The sequence below is a fragment of the Neopelma chrysocephalum genome, unplaced genomic scaffold, assembly GCF_003984885.1.
Source record: "Neopelma chrysocephalum unplaced genomic scaffold, ASM398488v2 Primary Assembly neopelma1_22, whole genome shotgun sequence".
Classification (NCBI taxonomy): domain Eukaryota; kingdom Metazoa; phylum Chordata; class Aves; order Passeriformes; family Pipridae; genus Neopelma; species Neopelma chrysocephalum.
This window is the reverse complement of record NW_020897689.1, coordinates 17,321,157-17,339,283: the sequence shown is the minus strand read 5'-3', so window position 1 is coordinate 17,339,283 and position 18,127 is coordinate 17,321,157. Positions and strand designations below refer to the sequence as shown.

Here is an 18,127-nt window from a genome sequence, read left to right as displayed (position 1 = left end):
TAGTTGAATTACTACAGGAAAAGTTTTCTAATATTTTCTCTGCTCCCTGAAGGAAATATGCTGTACTGGTGGGACATGGGGTGGTCATGGTGAGCCCTGGCTGTGGAAGGGCTGGCCAGACTCAGCAGAAAGCAGGAACTGGCACCCAAATCAGCACTAAGAGATTGTCAGTGAGTTCATCCCAATTCCTTTTTGGGGGCCTCCACAGCCCTTCTTCATCCCCCATGCCCTCCTCTTCCCCAGTCTCTATACATCTACTATCTGTTTGCAGTCAGGAGGCAATAGAAGAGTCCCTATTGACTTGATCTAATCAGGATTTCATCTTTTTCAGTTACTCCTGAGTAGACTGCTGCTTTTTGTCAAAATACATTAGATACATTTGCAAATGCTACCACATTGATGTTGTAGTAAAATCCAAGTCAGAAATTTCTATTCTAAGAGGGAAAGTTTCTAAAGTACTTATTTTTAGGATGTCAGAGAAAAGTAGAGTGAGAACCTTACTGCTCAGCTATTTTCATTAAAGATTTTATCACCTGTTCTTAGCCATATCCCCAAGCTCTAATTAGGAAACTGTTTTGACACAGAGCATTAAAAATTGTCAAAGCAGCATAGTTGGTGTTTTTGTCATTCTTGTTTATGACCAAACACTTTCAATAGCCTTTTCAATCTCTCTTTTTTAATATTGATCCTGAAATCTCAAGCAGCTTAACATCAAAGCAAGGCTGCATCATTGAAGCCAATTGACTTACAAAAGCTATCATCTCTGAAGAGAAGAAAAAACAAAAGATTAGAACCTAACATAAAGCACATGCAAGCAAATATACATTTTGCTCCGTGCTGCTAAGACCATAGCGCGGCTTCTTTTTCTCAGAAGTGTTACATAGACGAAGTGAGACCTGGTGTCCTGCTACCTGTCCACCACATATCTGTGATAACTTGTGGGGAACAGCATGGGACTCACAACAGTCAGCATGATGACTTGGGAACTAATAAAACCAGTCCCACATATTGAAGCCCAAGAAAAGAAAACATGGTTGTTGTTCACTTCCATAAATTCTCCCAGTGTGGAATTTAGATTTCTCACCTGTCACAGAGGAACTTTCATTGAAAACCTTTGTCTTCCTGGTTTTGTGAGAGCACTTGCACCAGTATCTCGTGCTGCTTGTGATAGCTTCGTTCACCTTCTCCAAGGTGTAAGGTAAAACATATGCAGGTATTCCTCCCAAGAATGCCAAGGCAATGGAAGGATTAAAAAAGTTTATTTCAGATGCAAGGACCACTTCTTAATGATGCCGTGTACATCAAGTCCCAGGGTAAAAAGGCAATACCCTGCCTTCTCCAAGGCTTTTTCTACTTTCACTCTCTCCTCCCCTACCCTTTCTGGCCCAAGGAGGCCTTGTACATGTCTGCAAACATGTTTTCTCTGTGCATACCAGGGAGAGAGCTCGCTCGCACATAGCTTCTCCCTACAACTTTCTCTGAAATGCAGAAGGAAGAAAAAAAAAAATCTAACCCATCTGAGAATGCATTTTGCAGTTTTCCCGAGAGAAACATGTTCTAGCTTTCTGCTACAAATTCTTGCACAATTGCACCTATCCCTACAGAGGTGACTCCCAACTAACTCAGCAGGAGCATACCCGTTAAGAACCTATGGATATACAAACTTTAAGCTGAGGTGCCTCAAGAGGCAGCTGAACTCCATGGTGGACCTTATGATTTGCAAGACCTTTGTTGGTTGTTTTTAATTTTTATTTGCCTGAAAAAGATCTCACAATTTCATTATGCACTGGAATTCAATATTTTATCTGTGATTTGTTCCTAGAGATGACGTTCTCCTCCCGGCATTTTATACAGGCAGTAGTTTACAATTAGTGACTGCTGAAGCCCATGGATTAGATACACAGTGAAAGATCAGTAATGAGTAAAATCAGCAAGGTTACTGTGACAGAACTAGATCTGTCTCAGCACAGTTGCTACCACCACTGCAGAGAAAAGGACATTGTTGTGATGATTTTAATAGCAGTAAAAGGATAGTGTGTTTACAGAGAAATAGCCATGTTAGAATTTATTATTAAATCTGAAGTTACTATCATATCATTATCACACACCTTCTCCAGATACACAAAAAAAATGAGATATACTTCTGTGCTCAAAGGGAAAATAAATAGTCTGCTTAATTTTTAAACCAAATTTCCTGAAGTGAGATAAGGTCATGGAGTTGCATGTCATTTTTTAAAAAAGATTTAAGAAGGGATTAAACAAAACCTAAAATCCTGGTTTCTGCATATGGAGAAGTCACTTAGCGCAGGTACTTAAAACGATGATCCTATAACAGATTTCTACAACATATTCACACAATCTCTACTTTGTGGAATGCCTGAGAGTAGAAAAAAGGAGCTTTGGAGTGAAGCACTAGTGGTTTTCATAAGGAGATAGTTCATTACCCATTTCCTACATCTCAGCATGTTGCTTAGTGTTACTTGGTGCTATTTGGGCTAACAAGCTTGCCAACCTTTGCATTCATGTAAATCCTCACTCCAGCCTTTGAACATTCAGTATTTGTGTCCTCTCTCTATTACAATAGTTTAGAAATGTGCTGGTTTGGTTTTTTTTTCCCCAAGAAATGTTGAAACTGCATCCAAGCAAGATTGTTGCCAATGCTTATCTCAGCACTGGCATCATTAGCAAACCTGAAATCAAGCTGTGGAAACAGTATGATAGATCTGTCTTGTACCTTAAATATGACACTTGCTTTCTTAGCCACCATTTCATATTTTGCCCAATTTTCAGAAAGTAAATCAGCAACATCCAGAGAATATATACTCTCAGGACTGAAAAACTGCCCGTTTGCTGGACAGCCAGATTGGTTGTTGCTGCAAACGCTGTAGGTAGGACTGGGATCTGTTTGTGGTATAGCCAGAGCATCTGGAATGGACAAAACTCTCACTGGGGCCCTGAGCAGCAGAGCAGCAAGCACTGCTCTGAAGTGCCTTCCCTCAGGTTACTCCTCTTTCTCTGGGAAATGTGATCCTGCTGGGGCCAGGCTTTAATGCCATATGCTTCAGAACATTTAAAGTACATCTGTGTCAAAACTTTCAGCCCATGTCTCTGCTTCAAGCAGGAGATTAGCAGCAGCACTGTACTGCAGAAACAGCAGCAGCTGACTACTGCATTACATAGGGCTGTAGGTGATGCACAGGTATGGAACGTGTCACACACGGCAGTTCACTGCACAACCGTTCTTTCCTCATGTGCCCAAATGTCCAGTTCTCAACATACGGTCTCAAGCAAGCATTAGAAGGAAGTCCAAAACAATTCTGGCAGCTGAAGGCATCTAATGCCCAATTACACAGCTAGTCAAACCCTTACAGACCCTTTTACAGCATGGTACCTTGCATGTTTATGAATGAAGGGCTTTATGCACATCATCAGTTCTGGAATGGTCTCGGATTACATAAGAGCACACCCCAGAAAAAAACCCTATCATACTACACATCTAAAAGAGAAAATTCAGCAGATTATTTGGAATAATCATAAAGACTCTTCTGACATTTTTCAAATATATATATGTATCTAAGCAAGTTACTCTAAGAAATATTTCACTACGAAAACAGCAATGTAGATGTTTTATTTCTTTACTAACAGTTGCCTGCACCCAGCTTGTAAGTCTCCCAAACGGCAATGCTGCCCTCTTTTGGTGTCCATGATTACACACATCAGTTTAGATAAAGTTCTCCAGCAAGGTAAAAAAGCATCTTTTAAGGATCTACTTTTTATTTTGTAGAAAATAGACATGTCAAGTTTTGAGAAACACAAGCTAAAACATACAAAATGCCACAAATAACAGACTTAATTTTGTAGGTTGCTGATCTAAAAAGGGTGCTACTGTTAACAGATTACTGAAAGCCAGTTAGAGAATGTGTTAGATATGAAGCAAACAGTACAAAACCAATGCATTATAGGGTTTCCTTTACTGACTACTGCACTGTGCCAGTTAGTAAAGAGAAAAACTGAAGGCCAAGACAATACAGTTAGAAAGATTAAAATCAAGTATTTAAAGTGGTTAAAACACAGAGCACAATCTCCCTTCAAGATAACATTTACAAAGACTATGAATTGTACAGATCTGGGAAATGGCAGAAGTGAAAGATTTTGTGGCTAATTTTTTTTGTTATATAAACCAACCTGCCACTACTGATTATTTACCAGTCATTTCCCCTGTAAAAATTATTCATCTCTCCTTATCCCTGCTCCTGTCTCAACCCTGAAAAAAATGCTTTTTGATCACCGATTCAGAAAGAGAGATATGAAAGCTTGTTTTCATCCTCATGTAGCCCTGTCACATACGGTACTGACACTGCCCATAGCAGGACAAACACTTCACCGTCTCCGTAGTTGACCTGATAGGTAACCTTTCACTCACATTTACCTTTGTGTGGTACAAGCCTAGTTTCATATAGGTATCAGTAATATGTCACTACTGTTGGCAGAACAAGGTATTAATCATTTTCACATAATGCTGTAGTGCAGAAAATGCTGCCCTGGTATGAGAGCAGAGGCCCTGAGAAGTGGGGATACAGGAGACAGCACAGGTAAGAAGATGTGGCCCATGCTTGGTACTGGAGATCCCACAGCTGTGCACAGATCTAGAATAGCCATAAATGCCAAAAATGCAGACCTGAAGACTGATGGAACTGGTCTTAGGAATGACAAAATATAGTATCTAACATATGCAGATTATCATATAGAGATAACGTGATTACAAACTGGAGCTGCAGAACAATGAAGGAAGATGCAAAGAGCACATTATCCAACACAGAAATGATTCCCAAAGTGATCCCAAGAGGGTGAGAAGGAACCAGCAACATCAACAAAATATTCCACCCACAGACAGCAGAGGGACAGAACTCTGTGCTACCTAGCAGTTGCAAGCTGTGGTTTTAACACTCATGAGAAACAAAGGGAGGCTGAGCATAACTCCAAGAGAAGGATTAGAAATTAAGTGTATCTGCTACAATTTTAATTGTATTACTGTAATAAAGAACTGTAATTTAACTCTGTATATCTATCTGGCTGCAAGGAACATTTCTCTGCAAGGAGATCACCCATGATAGCACAGTAGGAAACCCCAATAAATTATTTTTCAGCCAGGACTAAAAGGCTACCAAAATGGCAAGGAAATGCTCAGAAAGAAACAAAGCCAGCATTTAGCATGTACTGAGACTCTGTTCTCTATCCTATGATCATTATGGCTGGTCTCCAATGCATGGAGAAAAATTGAGAGAAAACAATGCAGTGCTTTCTGCAGTGCTTCTGCTTCTCTCCAGCATGGAAGTATTTTGCAAAATATTCTGGCAAAGTATTACACAGATTCCTAGCTCACAGCAGAGAATACAGCTTTAATAGGGACATGTAACTTCCCTTAGATCCCCTGAAAATTCTCTTTAAAGCATCACAGAATACAAAGGATGACAATCAGATGACTCCAGAAAGAAAACGTTACCATCACACTGAAAAGCACTGATAAATCAGTATTAGATTCTTGCTTTCATACTGACCATAAACACGGTGCAAGCCTGGGGCTAAACAAGCCAGCTTTACTTGAACAGAGTAACTCAACAAGTTGAACACTGTGAAGCTACAGAAACAAAAAGAGGCAGGCATTTGTCAAGCCATCCATCCAGATTTTACTGAAGTTAATTTTACTAAAAGATCTCAAGAAACACATCTTTAAAGCCTCACTGTTCCAGTTACACTCCAATGACCTTCTCAGAACAAGCTTATGGAAAACATCTCATACATGATTCAAGTGTTGTAAAAATAAGTAGCAGCTCATTAAAGTGAAATTCAGTATACACCTCTAAGAAGAACACAGCACACAGGTCCTTTATCTTTCATAATTGATTAGTAAATCACACAAAGCCTTCAGTTTTACTCAATTACATGAATGATGGAAGGAGAAACTCTTGAGGAGATACGGATAAATATTTAATGAGTTAAAACAGCTTTAATCAGAACATAGCACATTTGGTAACATTCCCTATTTGTTTTCAAGCTGACAGGTAAATATGCACTTAAAAAAGTAGTTTAGAGAAAAAAAATTAGAGGATAAGAAACCCCCAAACAAACAGACTAAGTTGCCAGCACCTGAACAAGTAACAGACAGTGCTCAGCTGAACAGAGCTGTTCAGGTTCATTTCAATGAAAACTGCTTTCCAGCTTTTTGGGAGGCAGCTGCTGAGATTTTCCTGAATGACATGGGATCAAAAATTCAGGTCGTCTAAAAAGACTGCACTGATCTTGGGTGCTTCCTCTGGAAGTTCCAATTCATCCCGTACTTCCTTACAGTGACAACACAATTACACCACTGCTCGTCAGCCCAGCCTACCCACCTTGTACCTTTCCTCTAACTCGTCATAAAATAAGGCTGCACCAAGAGGGAGTTTCAGTAGGAAGTGAGACTCGCTAGTTGTTCACCACCCTTGTGGCTCTTACCTCCAAGTTTTCCTTATTTATTTTGACCCAGATAGCTGCTCAGCTGAGGATGAAAAAAAATACCAATGTTTGGAAAAAAAAATAAGCCACGAAACTGTTCTCTAGTATACAGCACAATTTTTGCTTCTGGGCTCTCCAGTGGAAACTCTCCATATGAGTACTTCAAAAGTAGTGATGGGCTCAAAATGAGTCATCCTGTGTCATGAGTAACAGCTCATCTTTCAACCTTTGCAAAAATTCAAAATTTAGCAAGAAGGTATATTTCTGAAATTCAAGAACAGCCTTTATTAAAAGGTAATTGACCTAATTATGAACAAACTGTTACCTGAATTTCCAAATAACTCAAAATACTTCCACAGAAACACAGAAATTCAAGCAAGCAGAAACCACAAAAAAAACATTTTATTGCAACAATGTCCCCATCATCAAGTGAGATGGCAAAAATTAAGTTTTAATTAATTTTGCGTTTCTACCTTTTTATTTATGTAAATATAAATTCAAGAGTGTAAAATAAATCCACATATAAAACATAGAAGAAACATTCTCTTTCAGTGACTCCAAAAAAAAGCCTTACATACTGAAGAATCATGACAAGTCATCCACTGTCCATTTTTCCAAGTATACAGGCGTGAAAGAATGCAGAAATTTATTCTCAAAAAGCATCCTGTATAAAGTCCTTAAAGTACTTAAGTAATATTTAGTAATCTCATACTCTTGAGCTTATGGATGTAGATTCCAAGAAAAGGAGAGACAAACATCTCAAACTTTAGATTATTTAACCTCCATCTAAAATAACCCATTTAAAACAATATTATGTTCAATTCTTATAGCTGAAGCATCACAATTACTTTATTAGTATCATTATTTTGGAAAACTATTTCTTATAAGGTTTTCCTGCTTTTAAAATAAAGTCAGAATATTTATTTCAAATACTTTTGTTTACTTATACAGTAAATATATTGCGGAAAGTTAACTCCACATGCTGGTACAACAGGCCTCCATGAAATTCCATTTAAACATTACTATGATGTACCTTAAAAAACAGGGACTACAGCATGAAATGCACCATAAAGAGTCAGTGTCATGGGATTGTGTCTTATCTTCCTTCTCAGATGCAAGAAAATGCTAATGTACTTGGAAGTCAATATTGGACTGCTAGACCATATGAATACTGGTTGGTTATAAATACTTGGATTAAGAATATTTACTGCTTTAGAAAGATGTGATTATTCTGTTCATTTTTTTTACACACACACAAAAAAAAGTCACCAGTATTATAAAATGTATCATATGGGATATTTCAATAGGAATGTTTTTCATTGGGTCCAACAGGCATCCGTTTCCAATGATTGTGGCTTTTAATGCATATCATGCCAAGTTCTTAATAAACTGTTTACCCTCATGGTTATATCACAACAGAATGAAGAAATTAAAATGGTAAAAGCAAAGTTAAAAATGAAAACTGCAAGTAACTTCACAACTAGAAGAGGAAAGATCATAGAAAGATTTAAATCAGCACTATTGTGGGTCCCCACAGTTGCACTGCTACTCTTAGGTTTCCAAAAGATGCATATGATTTTATAAATATTTTTGTGCTAAGAGCCATGCTCAGAAACAAAAGATAGGCTAGCACAAGTCTACCTTCTTGGAGATGCATGTTAAGTATAAAATTCACTTACTAAAGTGCATTTGCTGAACAAATTCTAACTTCTACTATTATAGCTATCTCAATAAGCAATACAAACTAAACTTTGTTGAAATTCTATCTCTATTTAAAAGCAGTAAATATAGATGACTGAAATCTAAATTACAATCTTGTATTACCAAACTTTTTGACTCAATACTGTGAGCTGTAGAAATAAACAAACTGTACTGTCCTAAACTTCCCACAAATGAGGAATTGCCTCTACTTAGAAATACTGACAGTGTAGAATGAAGTGTAAGCAGAGCTGAAGTAAGCATTGCTTTGCTTCTTATTCAATACGGTGTTTCTTTAAGGCTCTGAGAGAAGCTGTTAGTTGTCTCAAGATCTTTTGGCAAAAGATTAATGCAGAAGTAGCAGGGTCATCTGACATGGCAGAACTTGTATTTTCATATTTCACTAAAGCCAGCTCATTCAGTGTCTGTATACATTTATTGCACTTGTGTTGTTGGAATACATCTATACCAACATAGTAATAATGATTGCAACAAAGCCATAGTAAAATAAACTTTAAAAGGGTCTGATTTGGACATTAGAGGATAAGTGTCTGCATGTTTAAAATGTTTCCCTAATAATAATAAATACAGACAAATTGTTCATCAAGTCAGATGCACATTTTTAACCAATTATTTAGCATATATAAAATTTCACTCATCCTTTTATCAGTACAAATCTGTTAGGGATCAAAAAAGACTTACCATGCAAAATATTGATTAGTGCTGCATAATGGAATATATATTTCTATCGGAGTTAAAACAGCATTTTCAAAATTTAAAGAAAATAGATTTTTAAAAAGGGATTCTACTGTTGAATGCAAGTCTTCCTTGTAGCAAAGACAAGATAAGAGACAAGTTACCACTTATCGCTGTACTTCAGTCTTGATGAAAAACTAATAATAATTTGTCCACCTACTTCTTAATAAATGCTACATTTTCAAGAATAAAGGAACTATCAGTAGGCATTATTTCTACTTTAAACAAGTTATTTTTCTCTGTAATAGGTCAAGTATGCTTTTAAAGATTCAGGTAATGGTAGACTCATAATTTTTTCTCTCAACAGATTTCGAGGAGGCTCTTCTGGCTTCAAGGCCTCACTGTGATCTTTATCCTCCTCCTCTTTGCTATCATCTTCCATTCTTTCATCTTCTTCACTGTCTAGAGGCTGAGGAATTAGTTGATTACCAACAAACACATAGGTGTTAATCCTGCGTCTACGACATCTCCTGCGTTTGCGTTTTGGAGGAGCCTTCTGAGCAATACCCTTGGCTTTCATCTCCTCGTTTATGAAGTTTCTAAGAGTACGTCTGATATATATTCGAGCTAGGTCCTGGAGGTTTCTAACAGCACACGGAGCTAAAATGAAAGAAAAGTAAGTTATACTAAGTGAAATCTCCCTCTAGCAAAAAAAAAACAAACCCAAAAAACATTAGCTGCAAGGCAGTAAGACTAATGCTCAAAAACAATTGCAATTTTAGTACGTGATACAATATGCAAATAAAACAAGGGTGGATAGAGCCACCTTGACAAACCCTGCGTCACAGTCCAAGAAACAAAGAAGTCTTTTGACAGATGTACAAGAGAAGTAGAAAGCATGAACAGATTATTAAAATAAATTTAAAACATCATACAACAAATACTGTCACCTTTTAGGACCTGGCAAGTCTTGGCACCTACTGCTAGCACTGTTAAGATCCTGCAGTAGGAAAACAATTTCTACCCCTGTGTCACACTTGGTTAGGCAAGTGCCTTTCTTCTGTCTCCTTCTTCCACTCACTATGCTTTTCCCCCTTCCTACTGAATCTAACTGATGAGGGGGGGACATGAGTCCCCCACAGCTGACCAACCACATAAGTCACCCATATCTTTGCAGCAGAAAAGGAATCAGAATTACTGAATTCCTGAAGGAAAAAAACAAAACAATAAAAAAAGAAACAAGTAAGAAAAAAGCCAGAAGCCCCGTGTTTTCCAGTGACAGACAGGCAGGTGATGACAAAGTATTGCTGGGCCAGTGGATGCCTGCTCTAGATGAGCTACAGATGGCTAATTCCAAGGAAAGTAAACCCCAAAAAGCACATCAACCAAAGCTGCAGCCTGTTCAACTTTCCTGCTTGTCACTTTTCTTTCTGTACAAATTAGCATAAAATTAATGGGGACTAGAAGTTAGTGAAGAAATCATTTTGAAAATTACACTTCCAAATATTCCATTCAACTTAAAAAAGAAGTCCTGATGTAGTTCAAACAAGATCTATTGTTTCATACACTGACTTCAGTTGCAGGTTAATTGTTTTATCTGAGACAGAAATAATGTTTTGGACTGGCAATACTGATGTCAGGTAATGCCAAAAGAAAACAAACAAACCAAAACACACACCAAACAAAAGATCACAAACAAACAGAAAAACCAAACTACCAAACAAGCCCCGTTTCTTTCATATAAAAGAAATTCAAGAATCTCAAAATTCAAGAACAAAAGTCTAACTAACCATTCTGATCACATTTATAAGGTCAGGGGTTGCAGATTGTATGCCAGTTATAATAAATGCAAGCAGAAGGTATGTAAAGTTGAAGAAATGGACCAGAAGGCATTCAGCCCAAATACAGCATTGTGCTAAGAGAGACTTCATAAAATCAGAAGGAAAAAAAAATATTTCCTTCAAAAGAGGATGGAACAAAATTCTGAAGCACTGCATTCTGAAAAAGGTGTAAAAGCAGTATGCACTCAGCTTTCTTATCCTGTAAAGTAACATAAAACAACCAGATTATTTTTAGTGCTAGTTTTGCGTGACTGTATTCTATTTTATTCTGAAGACAACAGCATCTAAAAAGGTTTAAAGACAATCTAAGCTCCTCACAGTCACATTCAAGATCATAACCTATAATTAGTAACTACCAGCAATTCATATTTCATAAATTAAGTCAAGGCCTAAAGCTCCTGCCCTTCTGTTCAGAAGTCCCAGAGACACACAGAGGTAGCATAAAAAAATTTAACTTCTAGAAAGCTTAAGACTTGCTGTATTAAAAAAAAAAAAAAAAAAAGGCTCAAGGGGTAGGAAGGACAGTTAAGGAGTCCTTCAGTGAGGTAGTCAAAGTTTTCCTATTCAGGGTAACAGAAAATCTGAATACAGAAGTACTCAGGAGAGCACCTAGGGAAGACTCAAATAACAGAATTAAGTTCCACAGATATTCATGCCAAACTGATCAAGAAATACAACTCATTTTTGTTTGAAATTATAACATATTATTGTACTACTGTTCAGCTCTGAATGTTCATGATCTTCACTACTTTCATTCTGAAAATTTAGGAATGGTGATATAAAACCCTCCTCTGCTCTAGGGAATTAGACTGTATAAAATCATAGTAAGACCAGTGTTTGACTACCCACCTCTGTATTTTGCTGTAAGACATGATACAGCCTATCTACTATGTATGGAACAGAGGAAAAAAATAATCTTGTATTAACAAGGTTATGTCAGGAAATTACTTCTGAGGTCTCAAAAAAACAAGTGTTATAACAACCAAAATTAATTATTCCTGCAAAGGAATAGATTACATAAAGGAGAAGATCTTCTATACTTTGTGCAAAAAAAAGTAAAGGTAACTGTAATAAGGAACTATCCTTGGTAAGCTCACACACACTCTCAATATTAATAGCCTGATCAGCAGTTACAGGTAATGCAACCCGAAAGGACAACCTGGACTCCTGAAGGGCTTATACAGTTAAAACATATGTATAGGAGGCAAGAAACATGCAAAGGGGACAGTTCCCTTTGGTTATTTGTTAACAGGACAAAACAGGAGAGAAAAAATGTCATCTCTTAGGCTCTTTGTTGGGTTTATTTAAGTCCCCACATGCTACTGAAGCTCAGTATTATTATTCTACTCCTAGCCCTGACTACTTGGACAGAAAATTTCAACTTTACACCTTTCTCTACCGTGTTTTTCCCCTTCCCCTTATCATCCCATCTTACCACCTTGGCAACTCGTATACTTTCAGAGACTTTCTAAATACCTTTATTACCTCACTCAAAGCACTGCAGCTAGAAAGCCAACTCCCATGACTAATGACATACAGATACAGGTACAACTATATCTGCTGCAGACAGACACAAGCACACTCAGGTTATTAATATTCTATCATACCACAGATGCAGTTTAGACCTCTTCCTTCCATTTCAGAGGGAAGAGAAAATTTTTTTTTCTGGTAGACCCTGAGAAAGTTAGGACTATGACAGGCCTAATATTAGCTTACTATTTTATCTATACCTTGCTATAATAGAGAAGCTGAACCTAAAAGGAAAAGAAGGCCAGAGAAATAAACTGGTACCATTGTATCACTTTAATTCAGGATATTAGTCATTTAGCAACACAGAACATGCACTGGGAGCACAAAAACATATCAGTGAGCTACTGGTTTCCTAAACTGTATGTCTCTATAGCATAGTATCTCAACTTCCAGACTTCCACCATCAGGCACTGTAATAACTGCTCAAGCCAAAGGGAACGAGCACAAAAGACACTTACGCAGTCCCACAGTGTCATGTTTGCCGTTGTCATTTCTGTTTGGTTGCACTAGTGGAGCAAATGAAACAGCAAGGATATTTTTACTTTCCCAGGTGTTCTGTCCTGTTCTTAAGATTTGTGTTAGCTGCATAAAAACAAAACCAAAATAAATCAGTGGTTACAGTTTTGTCATACTCAGTACTATTCAGATTGGTGTTCAAACACACTGCTGGTTTTGTTTTGCTTCAAAATTAAATTATTAGGGTTGTTTTATCAACAGAAAAGACTATGATACTCCTTGAAATATTACTTGGTCACTAGAGTAATGAATAAGGCTCTTTGATAATGGGAAGAGATGCAGCTGGAAAACTAAGGCCCAAGGTAAGTTTTGTTTTCTCTCATTTTTCCAAAAGATCAAAGAATACTTTAATACTTTAGATTGTAAGCAGCCTCTGGAGTCCTACCTACTCCTTGAACAAGGCCAACTTCAAAGTTAAATCAGCAACTTTTCCAATTAAGTTAAAAAAGATCTAGTACCGAGATTCCCTAACCTGTCTAGGCAACCTGCTGTAGTGTTCAACCACTCTCGTTATGAAAAGCCATTTTCCTTTCTTGCAGGCAGAAAGTTCCTTTGCTGCCATTTGTAACAGTCTTCCACTATGCTCTGCACCTGTGAGGAGAATTGGACTCCTGCCTACCAGGCAAATTCTCCATCCCTTTAGGAAGCCAAATTAGGAATTAAAAATTCACTTAGCTGTGTCTCTGCAGGCTAGATTAACCCAGATCTTTCAACTGCTCCTCACACTTTACATGCTCTAAGTCCCTATCCATTTGTATGTAAGGTAGAAATAGTCACACTCTTAATTTTTTTTTAAATAGATTGCGACTACTTTTAAGTTGGATTCCATCAATTTCACCTGACAGTATCTTAGTCAAATGAATAATGAAATAAAGTATTTATGGAACTGAATCATGCAGGTTATGCTTAAATCCCTTTGGTATTTTAAGTAAGCAGATAGATAATGTGGTAATTCTTTCTGGAAAGTAAAGTAACTAGCATGCTTAACAACAAGCATTTTAGTAATTATCTGCATTTAGGAGGCTATCAAGTCACATGATCTGTCTGTCTCAATTTCCCTACCAGTAAAACAGGGAGAATAATACTTACCTTTGTAAAGCCTTTTGAGGTCTAAGGATGAAAAGTGATAAAAGTGCGAAGCATTATTAAATAATACACCTGTCCGAAAAGCGTTAAATCTAACATGGAAAAGCAACATTGAAAACTGATGGAAATAAAGTAATATTTTTCTTCTTTTTTTTTTTTTTCTCCTCTTACAATCTCCCACTAATCATAGTTATTTTGTACTTCTCTGAAATGAATTCTCCTGGTTTAGAGGGTGGTTTCTTTGTTTTGAAGTACTGACTAAAAATGTCTGTGTGGCAGAGAGATTTCAAAGCAGTTCTGAGACTGATGTAATACACAGGAAATAGTACAAAACAGACTTTGTTAGAAGCAGGATATTGATGCTTTCCTACACGTTTAACAGAAAAGTTCAAGACTTCATTAAAAAGATTAATATCTGCTTAACTGCAACAATACACTGAATCAAGCTATTATTAGCTGAAAATTAACTTAGTCAAATATACATTTAAAAGCATTCCTTAAATTATATATTCCTTAAATATACAGCTCTCATACTAGACGATTAAAAGGGTAAATTGTCACCAAGTCACCTGATCTTCTATAGGCATTACTAAAATGCCTCCAACTTTCAATAAAATTTTCATGTAGTTTTCGTGGTCTTTCTGGACTCCAGCTCCACAGTAAATCCGGTCATACTGATGACTGTCTGAGGCTATTTCCAAACAATTACCAACCACAAAGGCAGGTTCACAGAACTCAAATCTAAGGGGAAGAAGAAAAAAAAACAAAGAGGGGACACATTTCAAATCAGGATTTTTAAGAAAAGCCAGTCCAGACAAAGACAGAAAAATATTTTTCATATCTTCTCTTGTATAATAAAGAAAGATTAAAATACATACTTGAAAATTCTGTATTAACACAGTACTAATTTGAAAATAATCTGGTTTTTCCTGCCACATCAGACACCACCAAAGAAAAGCTCTTAAGCAGTTATAATTATGTACTATGCAACACAGGAAAGGCCTCAAAGCATCACCTTCCTAACTACAAGGAAATAGATTTGTCCACGGAAATCTTAAATCATATGGTAAAAGTGCCATTAAAATAGTACATTTATCAACAATGTGAGATATCCAAGCTGTTGAATAAACATTGAAAAGTTTCATTTCCTAATAGCTCACCTCCATTTTTTATAAGTTAGGTTTTTTAAAAACTCATTTTCCTCTACCTCCAAACTTTTCACCTTGAGACCAATCCACTTTACCCCGAAAAGGAATTTAATGGAAAAATCTGACATTTTTTGACCACACGCAAAGCAGAAAGAGATTCATTATCTCAGAAGCATCTGTTCTCATTTTCATTAACAAATGAAAGCTGTACAACTCCTTTTAAGTGCACCCAACTCTTTTGTCACTGCATAAAATACCAAAGGAAAAATGTACAGGACAGTATTTCATAGCTAAAGCTGCATATATTCTCCACAACACACTTATTTTCTGACATTTTTTTGAATCTCTGCAGCATGTTACTGCTTCAGCTGTTAACACCCTAATAAAATTTACTATTTTGTAAAAAAATTCCTTCAATTAATAACTTAATGTCTTCCCCAAGCACATTTGAGAGGCTACAAAGTAGCTCATAGAAAGGATTTATGGTTTTCTTTGAAAAAAAAAAATTTACATAAACCCTAATACTCTTGCTGTTACATGAAAAAGTTCATGAACTTCATCTGGCAGCACTAAAGTCCAATGCATCTCAAACATCATCCTGAAGGAATGAATTTTTCTAAAAACATGCAATACATATAGCCATTTTATGAACTTTAGAGCTGACTGTCAATGGAAAATAATTTTTTTTTGGCTTGGTTAGCATTAGCAAATCCCAGTAGAACACCTGACAACATTCAAATCAATATTTCTTTAGTTACAGTTAAAGTTGGCAGCTTTCACTGCTTAAGGATGAAGCCTATGAGGCTTGGCTGACTTTCCGATCTAGAACGTTACCATTAATAAATCAGGAAGTTGAAGTTTTTGCTGCAAGCGTATTTTTCCCCCCAAGATGGGATGCTTGATCTTGAAACTAATGCAATGCTTCCTTCTTTGACTAGGCACAGATAGATACCAGAATCCTTTACCAATTATTACATAGCTCTCTCTCACATGTACTGCTTGTGGTCAACCATCCATTACATTGTTTACTCTTCCAAATCCAGGGAAAAAAAAGAAAGCTGGAGACAACACTGGTAGATTAAAGAGAAAAGAGGGAGAGGGAAGGGAGATAAACTGCCTTGTTGCACACAACTGGAAAGCTAACCCAGCCTGAACTTTGGTTGAAGTGATTTCAGATAAACACAAAGATATAGAAATACATTAGGCAAGCTTAAATGCTGGGAAGAAAAAGAAATCCAAAGCATTGATTGCTGAAGAAGCAACGTCATTTTTTAAGCACTTGCGACTACCATGTGTTTTCCTATATTTTTTACATTCTACCTACAGGTCAATCAGGCAGTTCCTGATATAGCTTTCATTTCAGGTGGCCTACAGTTTAAATCAAGCATCACCACATCAATTAATTTGAAGGTTTGAGCAAATTACCTTTGTAGGCTTCAAAGTAAAACAGAAAGGGGGTGAGGGGGCAGAGAGAAAACGAATACGGTACTTTTCTAAAATGCAGTTTTAAATCTCAAGACAGCGTCTGCTTAGTTTTAGAAAAATGAAGACAGCCTGCCTGCCTAACCCCGCAGCTTTCACAACTTCTGATCTTCTCAAAATGCTCCCCTAAAAACCATCAAGTTTATTACCAGATAATCACAAACTGTTTTCTCTACTAAAAACCACCCTAAAAGCTCATGAAGCCAGTGGTTAGACCCTCTTAAAACAAGGAAGAACACAAACTCTCCAAGGAATCATAATATAAGACAAAACAAAGCCCCCCAAAATGTTCCCCAGACACAAAATATTCTGTAAGTGAGCTGTGGATGAAAATCCACAGTTGTCTTTACAAATATAGTAAAAGCCGAGGAGAATTTCTCATTTAGCTCCATGCCTTACAACCAGAAGGACACAAAGTACAAGTAAAGACAAAGAAGCAACTTCCTAATACACACTTATAGGAATGAAGTGGGTTAAGTACTACAGATTGACTATCTACAGGCACTTTGAAGTGGCTGGACTGTGTTCCCTCCATGTTCTTAGCACAACTTTGTGGAGACACAAAGCTCATGACCAAAACAGCCATTTATTTATTAGTTCATTTACTTCAAAAAAGACCTTCTTCCTCCATGTAAGTTTTTCAGCTAGTTTCAGCCCTGTTTGTCACAGCTGGTGGTTCCTGACAGACTCATTTCCCACCGCAAACCTAAACACTGTGTGGACTAAGTTACATGTAATTCCTGAAGACACCTCTTCAAATCATGTCAGATGAAAAACAAAGAGGTCTACTCAGCTCACCTGGCCATGCAATGTTTACACCCAGCTAGCCTGCATACTAGCATGTATGCTAGCTGCCCACCTGAACATAGGCAGTTCAGGTTACCCAAAAAGCTAAAAGTAGGTAGAAAAAAAGGGAGGAAAAAGTTATAAACTGTCTCTGGCACTAGGAAAATGATTGTTCAAAAACCAACCCCTCTTCATTTATGCTTCTCAAAGAACCAACTGCTTCATGTGTTATGGCATGAGCATCAACAAAATACCAGAAATAAAAGCATATTGAGTTCCTAGTTGCTAGAGTATCGTGGATTTGTCAAACCTACTCACATCATACAACAGTGAATATTACTACTTCCATGTAACGTAAATCTCACTAGTGATGCAGCAAGACTCTTTCCCAGTGCCCTAAATCTTAAGACAATTCTGATTTGACAAATATACACGCACCTCTGAATCATAAAGACCTCGTAAAGGCATGTACTATCTTCTCATATTTCTCTAATCCAGTAATTTGTGATGACCTTCAAACACAGACTGAAGTATAATTTTCAAAATTATTTCTACTAACTTGCTCAAATAATTTTTTTTAAAAATTGGTTCTACTCAAGTATAAAAGACCCCATTAATCGATCAGGAAATTATCTACAACTATTACAGATATTACATTCCATTCTGTGTTACACAGAGTTTTATTAATGGTATTGATGAAAACAAAATTCTTAATGCTTTAATACGCAGTATTGATAAACACATAAGATACCTATCAAGATGAGGTAATATTTCACTTAAATCTTTTGTTTCCAAGCTGAAATGAAACTAAGAAATGCCAAGTGGTCTTTACCATTTGTTCACCTCTAC

The 18,127-nt window shown here is 36.9% G+C and overlaps 1 protein-coding gene across 4 annotated transcripts in view; it reads right to left on the bottom strand.

The window, feature by feature from the left end:
- Positions 1–6,865: 6,865 nt before the first annotated feature.
- PCMTD1 (protein-L-isoaspartate (D-aspartate) O-methyltransferase domain containing 1) overlaps positions 6,866–18,127 on the bottom strand; it is a 42,137-nt gene continuing 30,875 nt past the window's right edge. For all 4 annotated transcript variants that reach the window (XM_027674023.1, XM_027674032.1, XM_027674013.1 and 1 more), the window contains 3 exons: positions 14,432–14,603; positions 12,719–12,842; positions 6,866–9,549 (listed from right to left, as the gene is read on the bottom strand). In XM_027674023.1, coding sequence (XP_027529824.1) covers positions 9,179–9,549; positions 12,719–12,842; positions 14,432–14,603 — 667 coding nt within the window. In that variant the 3' untranslated portion in view covers positions 6,866–9,178. The remainder of the gene's footprint in view (positions 9,550–12,718; positions 12,843–14,431; positions 14,604–18,127) is intronic.